Below are 16733 nucleotides of genomic sequence, written 5' to 3'. Positions count from 1 at the left end.
GTAGTGATGTGCAGAGAGCCTTGTATTTGTATCTGTATTTGTTGAGGTAGCAAAATCTATTGTATTCAAATATAAGTGGAGATAAGTGTAACAATGCTCTTTTGGTTTTTATAAGGTTTCAAATTGTAGACAGTTAAAATGTTAATATCAGGCTAAGTTTCTGGGTCAATGCCAGCCTAATTTCCTCCTGGTCAAACAAGACTGGCTCCACCCTTATCTGGGCATTGTAGTGTTTGTTTGTTTTTTAGGGACAGCTCTTTAGAACCAAGAGAAATATGAAATTGAACATACTAGCAGCAAAATCAGGTCAGGATTCAATTTTATACATTTTTTTTTTTTGGGAGAAATGTTTCTGTGTTAAGAAGCAGTGAAACTGTCCAAAGGGCAGACAACTGAGTGTTATTACTCTTTAATAGCTACCACCCTGTATGCACCAGCAACATGACATACATTGATCACATATTATATTTTCAAATTTAAAGACTAGCTCGATGTACAGGGCATCTCGTATGCCTCTCTTTTATAGTCACATTTCACTGGTTCTTTTCTGCTCTTTCTTTCATCACTCCTATGTTCATACAAATGAAGGAATGTGGACGGTCCAGTGCTTACATTCCTCTGACAGGACAAACTAATCCTGCTTATGTAACTCATTTCCACCTTACAAGTTGGAAGCTTTGATTATTTTTTCAAAGATCTAATTGGATGTGCTTGTGTTGCTGGTGCGCTTTGGCTTTGGGGTACCACACCCCCCCCCCCCCCATCTTCACCACTCTTCAAACTGGAGGCTGACATGTCCTCTCAGACCATTTGTGAGGGTTTTCCTGTGACGTTCCCTGGCGTGGTTTTATTAGTTTTGTGATCTTAGCTGGGCTAACACTTGCTGTCATCACTCTTTGGTGTTTCCTCCAGCTGAGACTCATAAAACGCAAGGCTCTGTGACTGTCCCTTGATCTAGGACTCATTTTGCAGTTGGTACACCCACAAATGGGCTGAGTGGAGGAGGGCACGCGGCGTGTTGTATACGTAGAACTGTTGCACGGCACTAGCTGCAGTGCTGAGCTGGGTGGTCACTGGGCCGTTGATTTGCACAATTTTTGGCAAGTGGATAAACATGAAGAGACACTTTATGAACACCACAGGGCCGTTGTTACAGCTGGCTTATTAAATGTTAATTGAGCATTCTTCCTATGAGAAACCAGCTGCCAACCTGATGTTCACGTGTGCGTTTGAGTGTATTTACAAGTTCTTATTTTTCAAATAATGATGTTGTCAGAGTCTAATGACAAGTGTATTAAATGTCAAGCACACTTTGCTTTCAGTTCACCTTTCTAAAATGTTCTCAGTGTCATAGACTAGGCATGTGGCCTTGATTACATTTTTTCAGTCCTGCCTTCGTGACATGAAGGTGTTGTCTTATCAAAGATAATCGTCAAGGTGTAATATGTGCTGTGTGTTCCACTCACAAGGGCTATGTTCAGGAGAGGCTGCTCTTTGCATGTCACTGTTCTGTCAGTGTGGCCATGAAATTAAGCAGTGGGCCCTTCATCTAAGAGACAGCCAGATAACATATAGATGATCAACCTTTCAGTTTGTTCTCTCACACACTCAAACACCGGTCATCTCGCTCAAGTTTAGTCTGACTGTGTTCCTCCACCGACCTTCCCTCCCCCTTCTCCCTCAAGGCACTGTGAAGACAAGGGTCAGTTTTCAAGTGTGACTCGACTAGATTTAATGGAATATGTCAGAACACAGAGATGGGGCAAAGGAAGGACAGATCTCGCAAAACCCTGCATCATGCTGCCAATATCTGCAAAAGCCAATGTTTATGTGCAGTATGAGTGTGTGTGTCTTTTCTACTCATGTGTAAAACTGCATATCTTACCTTGTGTGAGACCCACCACCACCTTGCTTATTTGTTTTTGTGTCCTGGAATTAACACTGATGTTGTAACATTCACATTTTTGCACGTGATGCACCTTTTGCTGGGGCCATATGGTGAGAGAGGAAAGTGTTGTCATGAAGAGTTAACAAAGGCATAACAAGAGAAGAAAGTAGTTTATATGGGGGGAGGGGAACAAGAAGGAGGAAAAATGGAAGGGAGCGTGTGAGAGAGGTGCCTGTTATTCACATGTTTCTCACCCCCCCATCTGATGTGTGTCTGTCAGTGTGAATTTACAGACAGATTACCTTGTGCAAACACTGGGTCTTTGCTTTGAATAGGCAACGCAGATTCTTGCAGCTAATGTTTTTCTTATCAGGGACCGCGCCAGCCAATCACACACTGTATGGGAGAGTGAATGGACAAGCAACAGGCCATTGATTTATCACGTCCAGGCTCCATTGTGCCTATGTGTGTGTGCATGTTCATATTACAATGGGTCTAAGCTGTGTGTGACCCTCTCTCATTTCCTACAATTTAAGTCCTTGTTTTTGGGAGGGTACTGCATCTCTCCAGTCCAAACCTCCACCTATGCATCTGCTGCAGGGTGGGGTCAAATCACACGAGACATGAGCTAGTAGCAAATATTCAGGGTATGATTACCTTGGCCAAAAATACCTTGGTAAACAGTGTTATCAGTGTTTGGAAAGTTAGAAAAATTCCTGTTAGTGCCAAAACTTAGTGGAGTTAATTGACAACATGTTTGACCTTTCATCTTTCTCATTTAGTTTCTTTTTAACTGCACACTGACCTTGACCTTTGCAACTGCAGGGCGCAGGAAATGAATCTTTGTTTTACTCATTCTAAGTGTGTGTCTGCTGCCTGAAGCATATTGTGCTCAGATATAAACACTGGCTGCTGGCCGTCCTGGTCGGCCCGTCGCTGTCACAGACGAGCTGAGTTTTCTGGTCTTGTGGCTGCTCTGATTCTGAGTGTCAGCACGTGATGTGTTCGTCAGATGGGCGAGCAGCTTCTCCCATATGGCGATGCAAAATAAAGATGGGTTGTGAAGACAGCAGTACCACTCAGCTCTGGTCACGATAACATCTAAGTAAGCTGGGAATCACAACAGAAGTAGTTGCCAGTGATGCTGGTTCCCATTACAACCGTGTTGTCTTTTCTCATAGCTCTTTCTTTCTTCCTCTTTCTGTCATACAAGTTTGAAAAGCAGCCAAAGTTCACATATGAGAAGCTGGAAGCATTTTTGCCATGCTTGCTTCAAAGTAGCTTGAACTGTTTGATTAAATGTTTTTTTTTATTGTTGACAGTTACATTTTTGTCAGCCTATAGGGAGTTATTTAAATGCAGTTTTTTATACAATTTTTTTTTTAAATGTTAACACTGTTTATTTATTACCTCAACTACATCTTTGTCCTTTTAGCTGCTATTTCTTATTTGCCAGCACATACACTAATCAGCAAATAGCTAATACTGGCCAACATACTGGTCTGAACACTTTATCGGTCTAGTCTAGTTTCACCTGTTTCCAGAGATGAATTCATCAGATAGAAAGCAGTTTAAAAGCTTTTTAGAGATTTGAGATGTCATACTGTGGGTTGCATAGGAGGTTTCTATGATACAGTCTGCTTTATTTTTCCAGTTTAACCTTTGGATGTTAAATAAAACTGAAGTCTGACTTGGTGAAAATGGCATGAACCAGAGTTCTTAGGGTAGGGGGATGTCCTGGAGATGATACTGCCACACTCAGCTGTGTGCGATCTATCTCCCGTCTGGCTCCTTCTCGCACTTGAGATGAAAGGGAGAGGAGCATATTTGGGATGGTGTTTGTATTTGACCTGCTCCTACGTTAAGAGCATGTGTAAACTGCAACTGTTCACAAGGGCAGACAACAGAAACTGAAGAGACCCATGAATATACACATTCAGTAATGCATCCATAGTTCACTCCAGACAGGGATGTACAAATAAAAGCTGTGCTAACATACTTTCTCTTTTGTCTCGCTCTCTTTCTTTCATGCTTGTTTATTTACTGTCTGGTTTTCAATCTCCCATTTCTTACTGTAAATACATTCATTGAAAGTGGAGGAAAATACAGCTCTGACACAAAGCAAGTGACACTGCTAGTGGTGCATCCATGCTGACTGTAAGTAGCACAGCAAATTAGATAAACGTGATGGAAAGTGATTGTCCTGTGACATTTGGAAATGGTTTTATACTGTAAAACAAAGTGAATGGGGCTGGTTTTATACTGTAAAACAAAGTGAATTCTTAGGGATGGGGCAGTGTATCAAAATTCAATATATCACGATACAAAAATGTCACAATGTATCATTTTGTCTAGCAATATATATCATGTAGTTTTTGTAAACCAGTGATATTTTTTTGTAAATAGCAGAATGTAAGTCAGTATATCTGGTTGTTCTTTACATAATCAAACCAGTGCTAGAAAAGTGGAAAAAAGAGAGAAATAACATACAATATTCTGCAACTAGTCACATTGTTGTCATTGAATTTTTCGATGCGTTGTGATTGAATTGAATCGTACACTCTATATCGTGCATTGACTGGTATCGAGGAAAAAGTCGCATCGTCCCATCCCTATGAATTCTCCATAAAGTTCGCAGTGATGCCGCATTGTGTTCCCTTTAAGAAATAACAAACCGTTAGATCGATCTTTATCGTCGTTGTTCAAGAACAGGGAAAATGAGTTTAGCAACTTTTCAGTAGCAGAACATGATACAAAAACACACAACACCATAAAAAAATGCAGTATGCATGATAAAATACATAAACTACAATGTTGGGTTTTAACAAAGAAGACTTTGTTACATAACATTATTTTACACCAGCTGAGTGTTCTGTTGGGTCACCCATCTGTGACCCGAAGCTGCTTAGCAGTTTTCTTGGCTTTTTCTGGAGCATTTTACTTTTTTGGATGGCTGACAGTAATGAGTGACAGGAAACATGGAAAAACAATGTGAGTCAGACCATGCTGGTCACATATTACGCCACCTGGATGACCCTGCTGTCTACAAATCTTTTATGGAAAGGAAGGTGCAGTTCTGTAGTCAAGCAGGTTTTTAAACATTTCCTCTTTTGAGTCTTGTCACTGCCACACATGCGCAGACCTGTCCCAAGATCCTGTGCGATGATCTCAGCACTGGCTGATGCTGTTATGAATGAGCGAAACTGCTCTGAAGTTGATGTTTATGGAGGGCCCTTTTCCTTTGGAGAGGAGAACCAAAGTTAAATAAATAACTGCTCCATCCTGTCTGCATTAAGGGCCTGCACACATGGCTTTGACGTCAGAGTGACATTAAACAGGGTGGGGCGGCCCAGTCAGCTCTGACAGGCATGTGCACACGCACACACATTCTCTGTCTCTCTCTCTCTCACTCACACACACACACACACACACACACACACTCTTCCATAGCTTGCTAATGAAATCCCCCTTTTTCTTTTCCGATTTATCATTTTCCTCAGTTCTTCCCTCTGTGTTTTCTTCCTTTTTTTCCATTTGACCTCAAGTTTAGGTGACATTTCTCACCCTCATGTCCGTTGAACTGCTTACAGCCATTGTCGCTTTCAACCTTTATTGGCACTACACGCATAAACACTCAAATTTCCTTCTCACAGTATCAGCTCCTGAAGAAGTTAATCTCTGACAGTTTGCTACTCTTTGTTAAGCTTTTGTGACTGTACTCATTGGTCATTCTCTGCACGAATGTGCAAGAATTTCTACTGCAAAATAACCAGCCAGGTGCAACTGGCTATCATCAGACAGTGTGTATGATACCTTATCAAACATTTAACTGCAGCATTTGTCTTAGTGGCTCTTCCTCTTTGATTTCTTTTTCTCTCACTGCAACAAAGAGAGTACATTTTGTACATGTGCTTATGTCTACATCTGTAATTATATGTGTGTCTGTACCCTGCAGCCCCAGAACTGGTCTGTGAACATACCTGTCAACTTTGAAAATGTGAATGCAGTGGGATCTTTTAGGTTTTGTTGCCACAACATCAGAGTGTAGCTACTCACATTGCTCCTGTCTAGTCATTCAAGGTGACACAGTTTGGAAAACTTTTTTTTGAGTGTGTGTGCTTCTGTTGCATATCCAGTGAAATTATGATCCCCAATAGTGCAGATAATTGGCTGCTAGTGTGTTCTTGGTTGCTATTGTTCACGTTAACACAGGATAAAACTACAGAGATGTGTTGCAGCAGAAGGAGGATTAGTGTGTTTTGTAGAGGCAGCAAACACACTGTACAAACTGTATGCCGTGTGTGCTTGTATGGTTTATGATAGTGCAGGTGTTTGACCACAGTGATCCCCTGTAAGTGTTTGTGTTGACACTGCCGGACCAGCTGGTGTCCTGTGAACTTCAGAGGGAGGATTTCCCTCACCGTCGTCCTTAAACTGTCACAGTTGACGCGGTTCACTTGAGCTCAGGCCAGTGTGTTGATTCAGTGTTTTTAAAAAATGGAAGGTGATGGGGAAAATCAGCAATGTGTGCCCATAGATAGTCGAGGGTTTAAATCAGCTTTAATGTGTGTCTTGGCAACAAAAGCAAATTTTTTATAGTCTAAATGAAAATTAAAAGAGAAAGGTTTAAGCCACTGCCTGTTGTTTTAATAAAAACAAAGCATGAATTAGTCCCCATCAACTGGGACTAATTGAATGTGGTATGTGCCTTAACCATTCGCCTACTGGGATGGCCCACAAAAGATGAAAACTAATTGGATATCAATTTTTAAGTTAATCATTTAGTCAGAAATGTCCACCTCGCATTGCCAGAGCGCATTCTGTCTGATCAACAGTCTAAATTCCAAAGAATTTACATGTTACAAACACCATGTAACAAAAAGCAGCCAACATATGTTTGCTGTGTTTTTACCAGTTAAATCAAAGATTTCCTCTTTTCATTTGAAATGTCTGCTGTGTATATCAGTTACTAGTTAGCAAATCAAAGTAGCATGTCATTAGAATATTTTATCGATGTCTTCAGCTTCGTTCAGTCGGTGTTTTGTCTGTCTCGAGGAGTGCATCCCTCAGCTCGACCCCGACGAGAGTATTCCTGCCTAGATGTGGCTCGCCCTCCTCATTAGGGTCATCTGATGTGAGGAGACAACTACCCAACACCACTCTGTGTGGGAGTGGGTATGAGATAACCCATGAATGTTATATTAGTGTTATGTTTGGCTAAAGTTTGAATGAGGTGCAGAGAAGGAGCCAGCTTTGTTTGTGTGCCCCATGAATGCTGAAGCTGTCGGCATTCTTCGTCACGTGCTCTGTCATGATGCATAGAGGCGACTGGTGAGATGAACCAGCTGTCCCTCCTGCCTCTGGTCACTGCAAGGTCAACACACACACACTTGGCTTCTTCTTGTGTTGAAAATGCCACTGGATGAATGTGGTTAAAAGACTGCAAGTGCAATGTTGAAACTGTCACTTGTCTGCAATAAATCCCTCTCTGTCTCTCTCAGGTGGAGGAGGGAAGAGGAACGGTCGCAGCAAGAAATGGAAGGAGATGCTAAAGCTCCCGCACATCAGCCAGTGTGAGGAGCTACGCTGCACTATTGGTAAGAAATGAGGAGGGTTGTGTGTTTGACAGAAAGATAACGTGCCATGCTGTGTCGTTGGGGTGGGTCTGATTTAGGGAGGAAGTTCAGATTTGACTTCCTTCCTGTTTCTACCCGTCTCCACCCAGAGTTTCATGCAGAGGACAGGAAACAGTATTTGTATATAAGTGTGTGTGTGTGTGTGTGTGTGTGTGTGTGTGTGTGTGTGTGTCTGACTCAGGGAATGTGTTTGCAGCTGCTTCTTAATCTCAGTCTCTTTGACATTATACTGTCTGCTCACACAACAAATCAAAACGTCTTCACTGCTACTTCCTTCCTGTTCGTTACATCTAGGTTTGACTTGAAAGTAGAGTCAGGGTTCTCTTTGTGATCCACACAACAAGTGCTCTGCTCCTGGGCTACATTAACCCCACAACGCCTCACTCTGGTTCTCTGCATGCCACAGCACTCTCTCTCTCTCTCTCTCTTGCTCTGTGTGTGTGTGTGTGTGTGTGTGTGTCTGTGTGTCTGTGTGTAATAGTGCGTCACAGCGCTCTCTGCCAGAGATTGCAGTGCTGCCCTCCCCCACATACTCTCCCTTCCTCTTTTCTATCTACATGCCTCCCTCTCCCACTATCTGTATCACTCTCCCTCCCTCTTTCCACCACTTCAGAGCAAATTAAGAGTGGCAGAACAGGAGAGTTAGAGTGAGAGAGTGAAAAACAGAAACAAAGGGGAGAGAGAAGAGATCTCTCAGGGACAGGAGACAGAGAGAGAGGGCACGAGGAAGGGAAGGAGGCTGAAGGCACACAGTCCCTATGGTGATATCTCTCAATCAGAGTTGATTGTGTTCCTTGTGGTTTTGTCTTCATATGACAAATCATCGCTCACTGATCTAATTATCATAAACTTGAAGCTCTCTGTCACCAGCTGTGATAGATTACCTGTTTAAAAATGGCACATAATATCATCTTAAGTGCGAAGAAGCATTGTACTTGTCATGTCTTACACATTCATTGCCATTTAGATCATAGCTTTGCAGAGGATGCTAAACACGAGCTGTGTGCACACGGTAGTTGCTGAGGGTTAAATACGTCACTATTACGTAGATGCTATTGCAGAATTTTCCTATCACACAGAGTGCAGGATCAAAATAATCCCCTTTGTGTACTTGAACACACAGATGTGTAGGCATGTGCGTGCACACACAAACCCGTGTGCATGCCCGTCCACCATGCAGGCACAGCAGATAATAGTGATAGGAGTGTCTTTGTTGTGTCTTGATAATGTCAGGCATTTGACCTTAGCCTTGACAAGTGTACCGTACATCTAGGAAGCCCAGATTACATTATGTGGGCCACAGCCACTTTGTCTGCCAGCCTTAGACCACTCTCCCCCTCTCTTCCTCTCCCATTTCCTGTTCACTTTTTTCTTACTTCTGGTGTCCATCCAATACATACAGTACATGTGCACCTATTACTTCTGATCAGCGCAGACACGTTGGCTTGTTTAACACACTTCTGAAACCAGAGGTATTTTGGTTGGAGACTCACGGCTCTTGTTGCGTAGCAGCAGTGAGGGTTGGCCAGTGCTCAGGTCTCTGCCTCAAAAGTGTCCACACAAACACCCATGCAGTCATGGCACACGCTCACTTTTGTGCACATTCACTATCTCACTCTGTCTGGGCCTAAATTGGGGTTTTAATTAAGTTGTAATTACAGCTTACTTCACTGGCACAAACAGTTCCTAATCCAGGATAGTTTACAAGCTTTACAACTCTTTCTTCTCTTTTCAATCCTCTCGTTTTCTGCTCTGTTTTTCTCTGACACCTTATCATCTTGTACGCTCCTTCTCCCTCTTTCCTCTCCTTTTTCCACTGTTGTTTTTCTTTTGAGGGTGAAGGTTTGCAAAGAAGACATTTTTCATTGGTGTAATGCTGCTCTATGATGTCATATTCAAATGATTTAGAGTCTGGAGTCAGCTTGGACACACACACACACACACACACATACGGTCTCACATGCTCATGTGAAACATAAGATAATGTCACATAAAAAGGTCCGTCTATGAACTTCACACAGTAAATAGGTGAAAATGTAAAGAAAAAGAATGTGCAAAAACATACATGTGATTTAGCACTAGTTCTGTCTTTAAGTGTAAACCCGAACAGACACTGACATAGTCAGTGTTGTATGTCTGAACCACAGTAACTAGTAATTCTGTAACTCTCAGTAACCCATTAACTCTCTTTTGTTTAAATGGGACATGAAGGTGGTGTGTGATAGAAGAGGCCTGTCGCCACTGAGGATACAATCCATAAAATTAAGTTATTGGTTTTGCAGTTTTGGTATTAGAATACAGACAGTTGCTTCAGTCCTTCTATATATATTTGTAGTACATTTAAATCCTGTGGACATGTAGGCAAAACTTTTAATATTATGAAATTAAAGAAATTTTCTTTTCATTCGAGCTGTACCCAAGCTTGTGCCAGAAAACGGTACTACCAAATTATTTCAAAAATAAATTTGCCCTACATGGCTTAGAAGTGTATGATAAAACGTATTACTTTTATCATGATGCCATCATTTAAATTAATTTGGATTATGTTGACAGATGTGCATCAGTTTGGTGTCGGATGTGTTGCTCAGAAGGTCAGTTAATAAAAATATGGAAGTCCTTTCAAGAACACTGCACAACACTTTCTGTGACTTATTTATTTATTTATTTTTTAGTGCAAATTGAAATGTGACACTTCAAACAGTGACCAGTTTTTTGTGATTCAGCAGAGGGTGGGATCTGATGGCCAGTGGATTGGCAGGACCTTATCAGGAGACACTATAAACTAGTGCATCAGCCCTGTGCCTTTAAATCTTTTGGTGCAATGATGTTTTTAGACATGAAATCTAGACGATGCCGGTGCTATCAGGCCTGGACTTTATCCAGAGTTGCCCTTTCACACATGTAACACACAACAGGAGATGGTCCCTGTCAGAAGCCTTCTCACCTGCTGGAAATACTCCCTTTGGTTTATGCGTTTGTCTGATGATTCTGGCCTTAGCTCTTAGTGACAGAAGTTACAGAACCTTGTCATGTCTCCTCATAGATATTTTTGTTGATGCCTTCTTCACTACTGGCTGTTTGTTTTCTTCCTTTTACGTGCCTTTCACATGATAGAACGTCATTAACATGGCCACTAGCTCAGTATGAATACTCTGGACTATATGCTACTGATTTCTCACACGAGCTCACTTAGGCTTACCCAGACTTTTGTAAAGTCTGGGTGAAGTCAGCTTAATATCCAGGTCAGCTGTCTCAGATATTTGCTTTCTCATGTACAGCTCCTCTGGGTAATGTCTAGATAATTTCAGGGCTTCCAGTGCATGTCTGATTCATGGCTTAAGAGAGTTAATTTTCTTCTCACCCATGGTGGAAACAGTAGGTTTGGCTTGTGTTGGTTTATACTGCCCAGCTGCAAACAAACCAACTTGTAAACAGAAGTCAGGCGTGCACAAGTAGTGTCTTTATTAGACAGAGTGTTGGTAAACTGTCCAGTGACAATCGGGATTCATTATGATGACAGAAGTCAACACATTTGTTTGTGCTGAAGTAAAGAGAGACCCACATTTTTTGGGCTCTATGAAGCTGTTATTTCACTATTTGATTTAGCTCACAGCTAAACAAACTGGACAGGGAATGAATGAAAAGCAGGCGTCTAACAATTTGGTGAGCCAACATGAAAGGCAATGTGTCTGAAATAATGTGACATTTGCTGAAAGAGCTTTTGTTCTTCAAATTTAAAACATACTGGAAAAGGAAGCAATAAAAACATCATATCTCTGCACTTTTTTGTTTGCTCACCCACGTGATAACTTTGTTGTGGTTTAAGTGTTGAGTTTGAATGAGAAGCACTGAGCTGCAGAGCAGAGGGGAATGCTGGTAATAAACGGTGCATCTGGATGGGCTGTTGCAAAGATTTGATTTACTGTTGGAGGTTGTCCTGTAGCTGTCAGCACTCAGTTTCATCCCATGCTCTCCCTCTTCCTCCTCTGTTCACAAGTGCGCATGTGAATGTGTGTGGCCTATTTTTGTTTGTATGTTTATCTTGTCTGTGTGCCCCTACTGTCAGCCAGTAACGGAAACTGTCTTGAGTCTTCTTCCTCCTTTGGTACCAGAGGAAATATGACTCAGATAGACGCTATTAGTCCTAATAGGCTGGGGCCAGCTGCACAGGAGACGTGTATGCAGAGAAAGCATGCTAACACACATGTGCATAGAAAACACAGACATACAGTGTGTTTTGTTTTATCCTTATAGTAGCATAGGAAAATGTGCAGTTAACTTAAAGATCTAGCAGTTTTGGGGGCATTTCAGTATCTCTGCAGTGTGTAGGTATGCTTATCCGTGGGGTTAGCCTACCTGCTAAGTTACTGGATGAGCATAAGACGATAGTTTTTCTTAAAGGCATGGAAATATACCTTTGAAACTTCTTCTTAGATGGGTAGTTGATCTACTGTTACTAAAATACACATTGTACCACTGTGTGCATGTTTATAAAATTGCTCATTTTTGCCTTTAATAGAACTAAGAGGTTTAAAGTTTTGAGCTCTGTCTCAGATAGCCTAGCCGCTTCCACTATGACTGGGTGTGCACAGTTTCTTTCATTAGTCTCTCTGAAAAACTGTTCCTGGAGAGTTTCTGTGTTTTAAGTTACAGTGGTATCTACCTGTGTCTTGGATAGTAAAAGTTGTCCCTTGTCTGTTTTGCAAAAATAAAACAACATGTCCCAGTTCCCATTGAAAGCTATCCTAAAATAACAATTTATACAAATTTACAGTCTAGTATTGTAAGAAGCTTCAGTTTAGCTTAGAATATGGGAACAAAAACCTGGTTCATGTGTCAACATTTTTAAAAAGGAAACTCTATTTGAACATCTTTTGACTTATAGAAGTTACTTAGAGAAGCTATCCAGGAAAGGGTTACTGTATTGTATGTTTCTTTATCAGCAATGTCATTTTTTTACTTCTAAAACATTAAGATGTAAAATGCAAGGACAACAATTGCAGTATTAATCCTTATAATGTGGAGAATGTATATTTTTGTACCTCTAAATAACTGCAAACAAACATGCGGTAAAGCTTTCCATGGGTTTGTTCCTCATTCTAGGTAAGAAGGCAAAATAATAATATGATTCCCTAAAAAAATAAACTACACTACTATTAACATAATAGTGTGGCGCAGTGATTCCCAACGTTAGTATGAAGCTGCATCTTCTTGGAATGTTTCCTCATGTGTCTCCCCCCTTGTCTCTGTCTCCCTCTCCTCTCTTCCTTTCAGAGAGGGACTACACCAGTCTATGTGAGAAGCAGCCGATTGGTCGGCTGTTATTCCGTCAGTACTGTGACACCAGGCCAGAGCTGAAGCGCTGCATCGAGTTTATGGATGCTGTGGTAAGAGTTGGAAGATGAGACTCTTACCCTTATCTTACTTTGACACATCCTCCTTCACTAGCCTGTCCATGGTTCTCTGTCTCAGTCTCTCTAACCTTCTCCATCTCTCTTTGATTTCCTCCCATGGGGCTGGCCTAGTTCGGGCCCCTTAGAGCCGAGGAGTAGGAAAAGAAAGTAAGGTCTTGGCCCTTTGCCTGCTCTTGGCCGTAGCACAGGGTGGTGGGTGGGATGGGCGTAGGGCGTGATTAGTGACTTACACAGGCTGTCAGAAAACAGCCCCTCCCCTTCCTCCATGCACTCCTCCATGAGGTCAAGCCCACGTCAGAGGCAGGTCCCCTGAGTGAGCAGGCAAACACAGGCCCAAGCTTGTGTCAAGGTCCCCTAGAGGTATGCGAGAATGGAAAACGGGGGGCAATCAGGCTTATTTAATAAGAGCTTGCATTAATCTAATTTAATGTTGGCTGACAAGCATGTACATATGCACACTGGTTGTCACACATGAAATGAAGCAAACATTTTAGTGCTTGGTGTTGGTAGTCCTGTTGCGGACTGATGTGTGCTAGCACGGCTCGGTCCCATTCCTCTGCAGCGAGTTTGTTTTCAAACAGAACACACGAGGTGAAGCAGCAAACTCCAGACCAACTCCCCGTCGACAGCCATATTTGTCGAAAAACACAATCTGCGATGGTGCAATGGGGTGAAAACTGATGCGTCATCCTGGTAGGTGACAGATGTAACTGGTGAAGCGTGACTATGAACACTGCTGTCAGTTCGCTGCCTTGACTAAGTAGATGTTTTGTCATCAGTAACATCAATTTGTCTGCAGTCATACACTCGTTTGTATTTTAATTTCTTTCTCTTGTTTCTTATTATTACCCTTCGCTCTTCCTCCCTGTCTTAACCTTCTTCTCTGCCTTCTGGTGCCTCTCTCTCGCTGACCATATTTGGAGACATGTTAAAGATGGCTGAATGAGCCTGGTCTCCTGCGCTTACATTAGTTAGCTGTCACATTTTTGTTTTCTGTGACAGGCCATGTACCAACTAGCTCCTGATGAGAAGAGGCGGGACTGTGGACTGAATGTTTTAGACACATACTTTAATAATGGGGTAAGATGCACATGCACTCACTTAATAACATAAACTATTTTGATATTAGTTTAAGATAAAATTTGTTCCCATTTGTAAAAGTACATCAGAAATCATAAAGTCGTTCAGTTCACTGAAGTGCATGACATACATTAAAACAGTTATTCTGACGTTCTTCTTCTTGATGTATTATATTTACATTTTCAGTGACTAAATACACACAAAGATGTTCCATGTATGATATGGAGTGATGTGATATACGCTAAATAAGCTGGACTAGACCGGCAAAGTTAGTTTTAAAGCCAGACCTGACAGGTGAAGTGCAATCACGATGAAGCCAGACATATGGAACGAAACAAGCTGACTGATAACTTTTCAGTCTGTTTTCTCAGCTTTGAGAGGTTTGCAGCCATATTATACCAATGTCTCACTTTGATTCTGTCCCTTTCTCTGCCTGCCTCTCTCACTCGCTGTCTCTTTCTTTCTGTAACCCTCAAGTCAGCGGCCCATCTGCCAGATATACCCCAGGATGTGGTCGCTGGGTGCCGGGAGAAGCTGGAGCAGAGTCCGTGTAAGGAGCTTTTTAATGACTGCACCAAGTAAGTCTTTTTCCTTTATGATTTTAGCTGTCAAAATGCACTAAGAGAATCCATTTCTTCAAAAAGTGTGTGTGCTTGTAGGCTGTGTGGACTAGTGTACCCTGTCAGTAGTGATGATGAGGCAGCTGGCGCCTGGAGTGCAATATCACACGCTCACACACATGCATCCAGAAACCTGCAAACACATGCACAGTCGAGGCAAATGAAAAAAGAGCAGTGGGCAGAGAGCATCCGGATGGTTGGCATGAAAACAACAGCCACCTCAGTGTTTCCCGTACACACGCAAACACAGATTTACAAACACACATACACTCTTGCAGGTGTTTCTGCTTCCTGCACTGAGAGCCAGGAGAAGCAAACAGACCAGGGATTATTACCCAAATGTACACACACAGACACACACCTCAATGTAACTTTGTATTAGCCCAGTAATTTAACTCTGTCTCAGGTGGTTTCTGTTGCTCAGGACTTAAGCTGAATGATATATTGTGAAATGTATATGCTATGATTACTATTTTAAATATGTCAGTATGGTCTTCTACGTTTCATTATTTTTGTTGGCTCACCTCTGATGTGTATGAGCAGTTAATGATGCTGAATATCTGTGCTGTGCTGATTGGCTGGTTGGCTGAAGTTCTTTTCAGTTGGCATTCGTTGTTGTGTTTATTCTACAATGAATTAAAGGGAATTTAGTGTTTATGGAGAAATGTGATGTGAATAAACTAGGCTGGTATGAGACATTCATAATGTGGGTTGCTGTTGTTCCTCTTTCGGCTGCTCTATGTTGTGTGTGTGTGTGTGTGGGGGGAGGGGTCACGACAGTGGACTTGCATTCAGTGCGTTGTTTTTATGGATGCCCTTCTGGGCACAACCCTATGGGACAGTTTAGAATCACCAGTTATCTTGTATGTCTGTAGACTGTGAGAGGAAGCTGGAGTAGCAAGAGAAACCCCATACAGGCACTGGGAGAACATGCACACTCCACACAGAAAGGTCCTGGCCAAGACCCCAGAACCTTCTTGCTGTGAGGCGACAATGCTTTTATGTTACTAATAAATACTATTAAAGTATGGTATCTATTAGCACTTTCTGTCTGCAGTATGCTCGTGGATGTATGCATGATGATTGCTGGATGACTTTGATATCGAAGAAAGCTTGATTCTGAGGCAAGTTTTGGAGTTGTCTCTTTTCCCCCCAATGATTACTGAATCAATTTATAGATGTTTACTTGTCTACTTCAGGAAGTGTAAGTTATAAAGAATGTAAAAATGTAAAAAGATGTAATGTAAGAATGTAAAAAGATTTAACTGAGGTGTCATACCTCAGTCAAATCTGAGGAGTGCAAATTTTGACAGAAACTGTGGCTCACATCGCAAACTGCCATACAAGGCATTTTTTTTATTTGATTTGATTTATTTGTTAGGAATGCTGTTCCAGTATATTAGTCTAAAACAAAATAAAAGAAATGCATATGTGTATATATCACATCAGTGCTTAGGATGAAAGAGAGGGAGTGCAGAGAAACACCATGAGATAAAAACCACTGGTAGTGAGAAGTTGAACAGGGTATGGCGACTTGTGTTAGACTGAAGATGGAAACATCATTGCTTGGTGCTAAGATGAGCACAACACAAACCTGCCTTCTGTCTCTGGAATCTCAGGGCATGGGCTCTTTGTTCAATTCCCTTTGCTTCCGCATGCATCTCAACTTGTCCCCTCTGTGTAGTAAAATGGACACTTAGGAGGTCCACAGCATCATACCACCTAAAGCCCCACACTTTGTTGAAGTAGGAAACACAGCATGTGCTACATTGAATCTGTCTGACTGGATTAAAAACACAGCACGCGATGAAGTGATGTGAAAGTACAGCATGAGGGGCTGAATTAGAAAACTCGCAGAGCAAAAAAGGAGACATTGATGAAAATGAGGAGAGATGGAAAGAAAGTGTTTGCTAGAGCAGAGTGTACAAAACACAGGCACGTGTTTATATTAGTGAAAGCCTTGCAGCAACTGCTCAGATGTTTTTGAATGGGATTCATTTCTTGTCATTCCAATACCTAATTCTGACCCAGGGCTTTCTCAGAGGGAAAGCCTGTAGGAAAGCATGGTGCTGCATGCGGAAACGTGACATTTGGC

The 16733-nt window shown here is 41.8% G+C and overlaps 1 protein-coding gene across 3 annotated transcripts in view; it reads left to right on the top strand.

Moving 5' to 3' along the window:
- grk4 (G protein-coupled receptor kinase 4) overlaps nucleotides 1–16733 on the top strand; it is a 43378-nt gene that overhangs the window by 3693 nt on the left and 22952 nt on the right. For 2 of the 3 annotated variants that reach the window (XM_020596090.1, XM_020596091.1), the window contains exons 2-5: nucleotides 7390–7485; nucleotides 12799–12911; nucleotides 13941–14018; nucleotides 14496–14596. In XM_020596090.1, the coding sequence (XP_020451746.1) occupies nucleotides 7390–7485; nucleotides 12799–12911; nucleotides 13941–14018; nucleotides 14496–14596 (388 nt within the window). Of the gene's footprint in view, nucleotides 1–7003; nucleotides 7064–7389; nucleotides 7486–12798; nucleotides 12912–13940; nucleotides 14019–14495; nucleotides 14597–16733 lie in introns of those variants that run through there. The other variant, XM_020596092.1, reaches the window with a different exon arrangement.

This window comes from Monopterus albus, unplaced genomic scaffold (assembly GCF_001952655.1).
Source record: "Monopterus albus unplaced genomic scaffold, M_albus_1.0 scaffold29.1, whole genome shotgun sequence".
NCBI lineage: Eukaryota > Metazoa > Chordata > Actinopteri > Synbranchiformes > Synbranchidae > Monopterus > Monopterus albus.
Note: the sequence above shows the minus strand (reverse complement) of the source record. Positions and strands in the feature narration are given on the sequence as shown.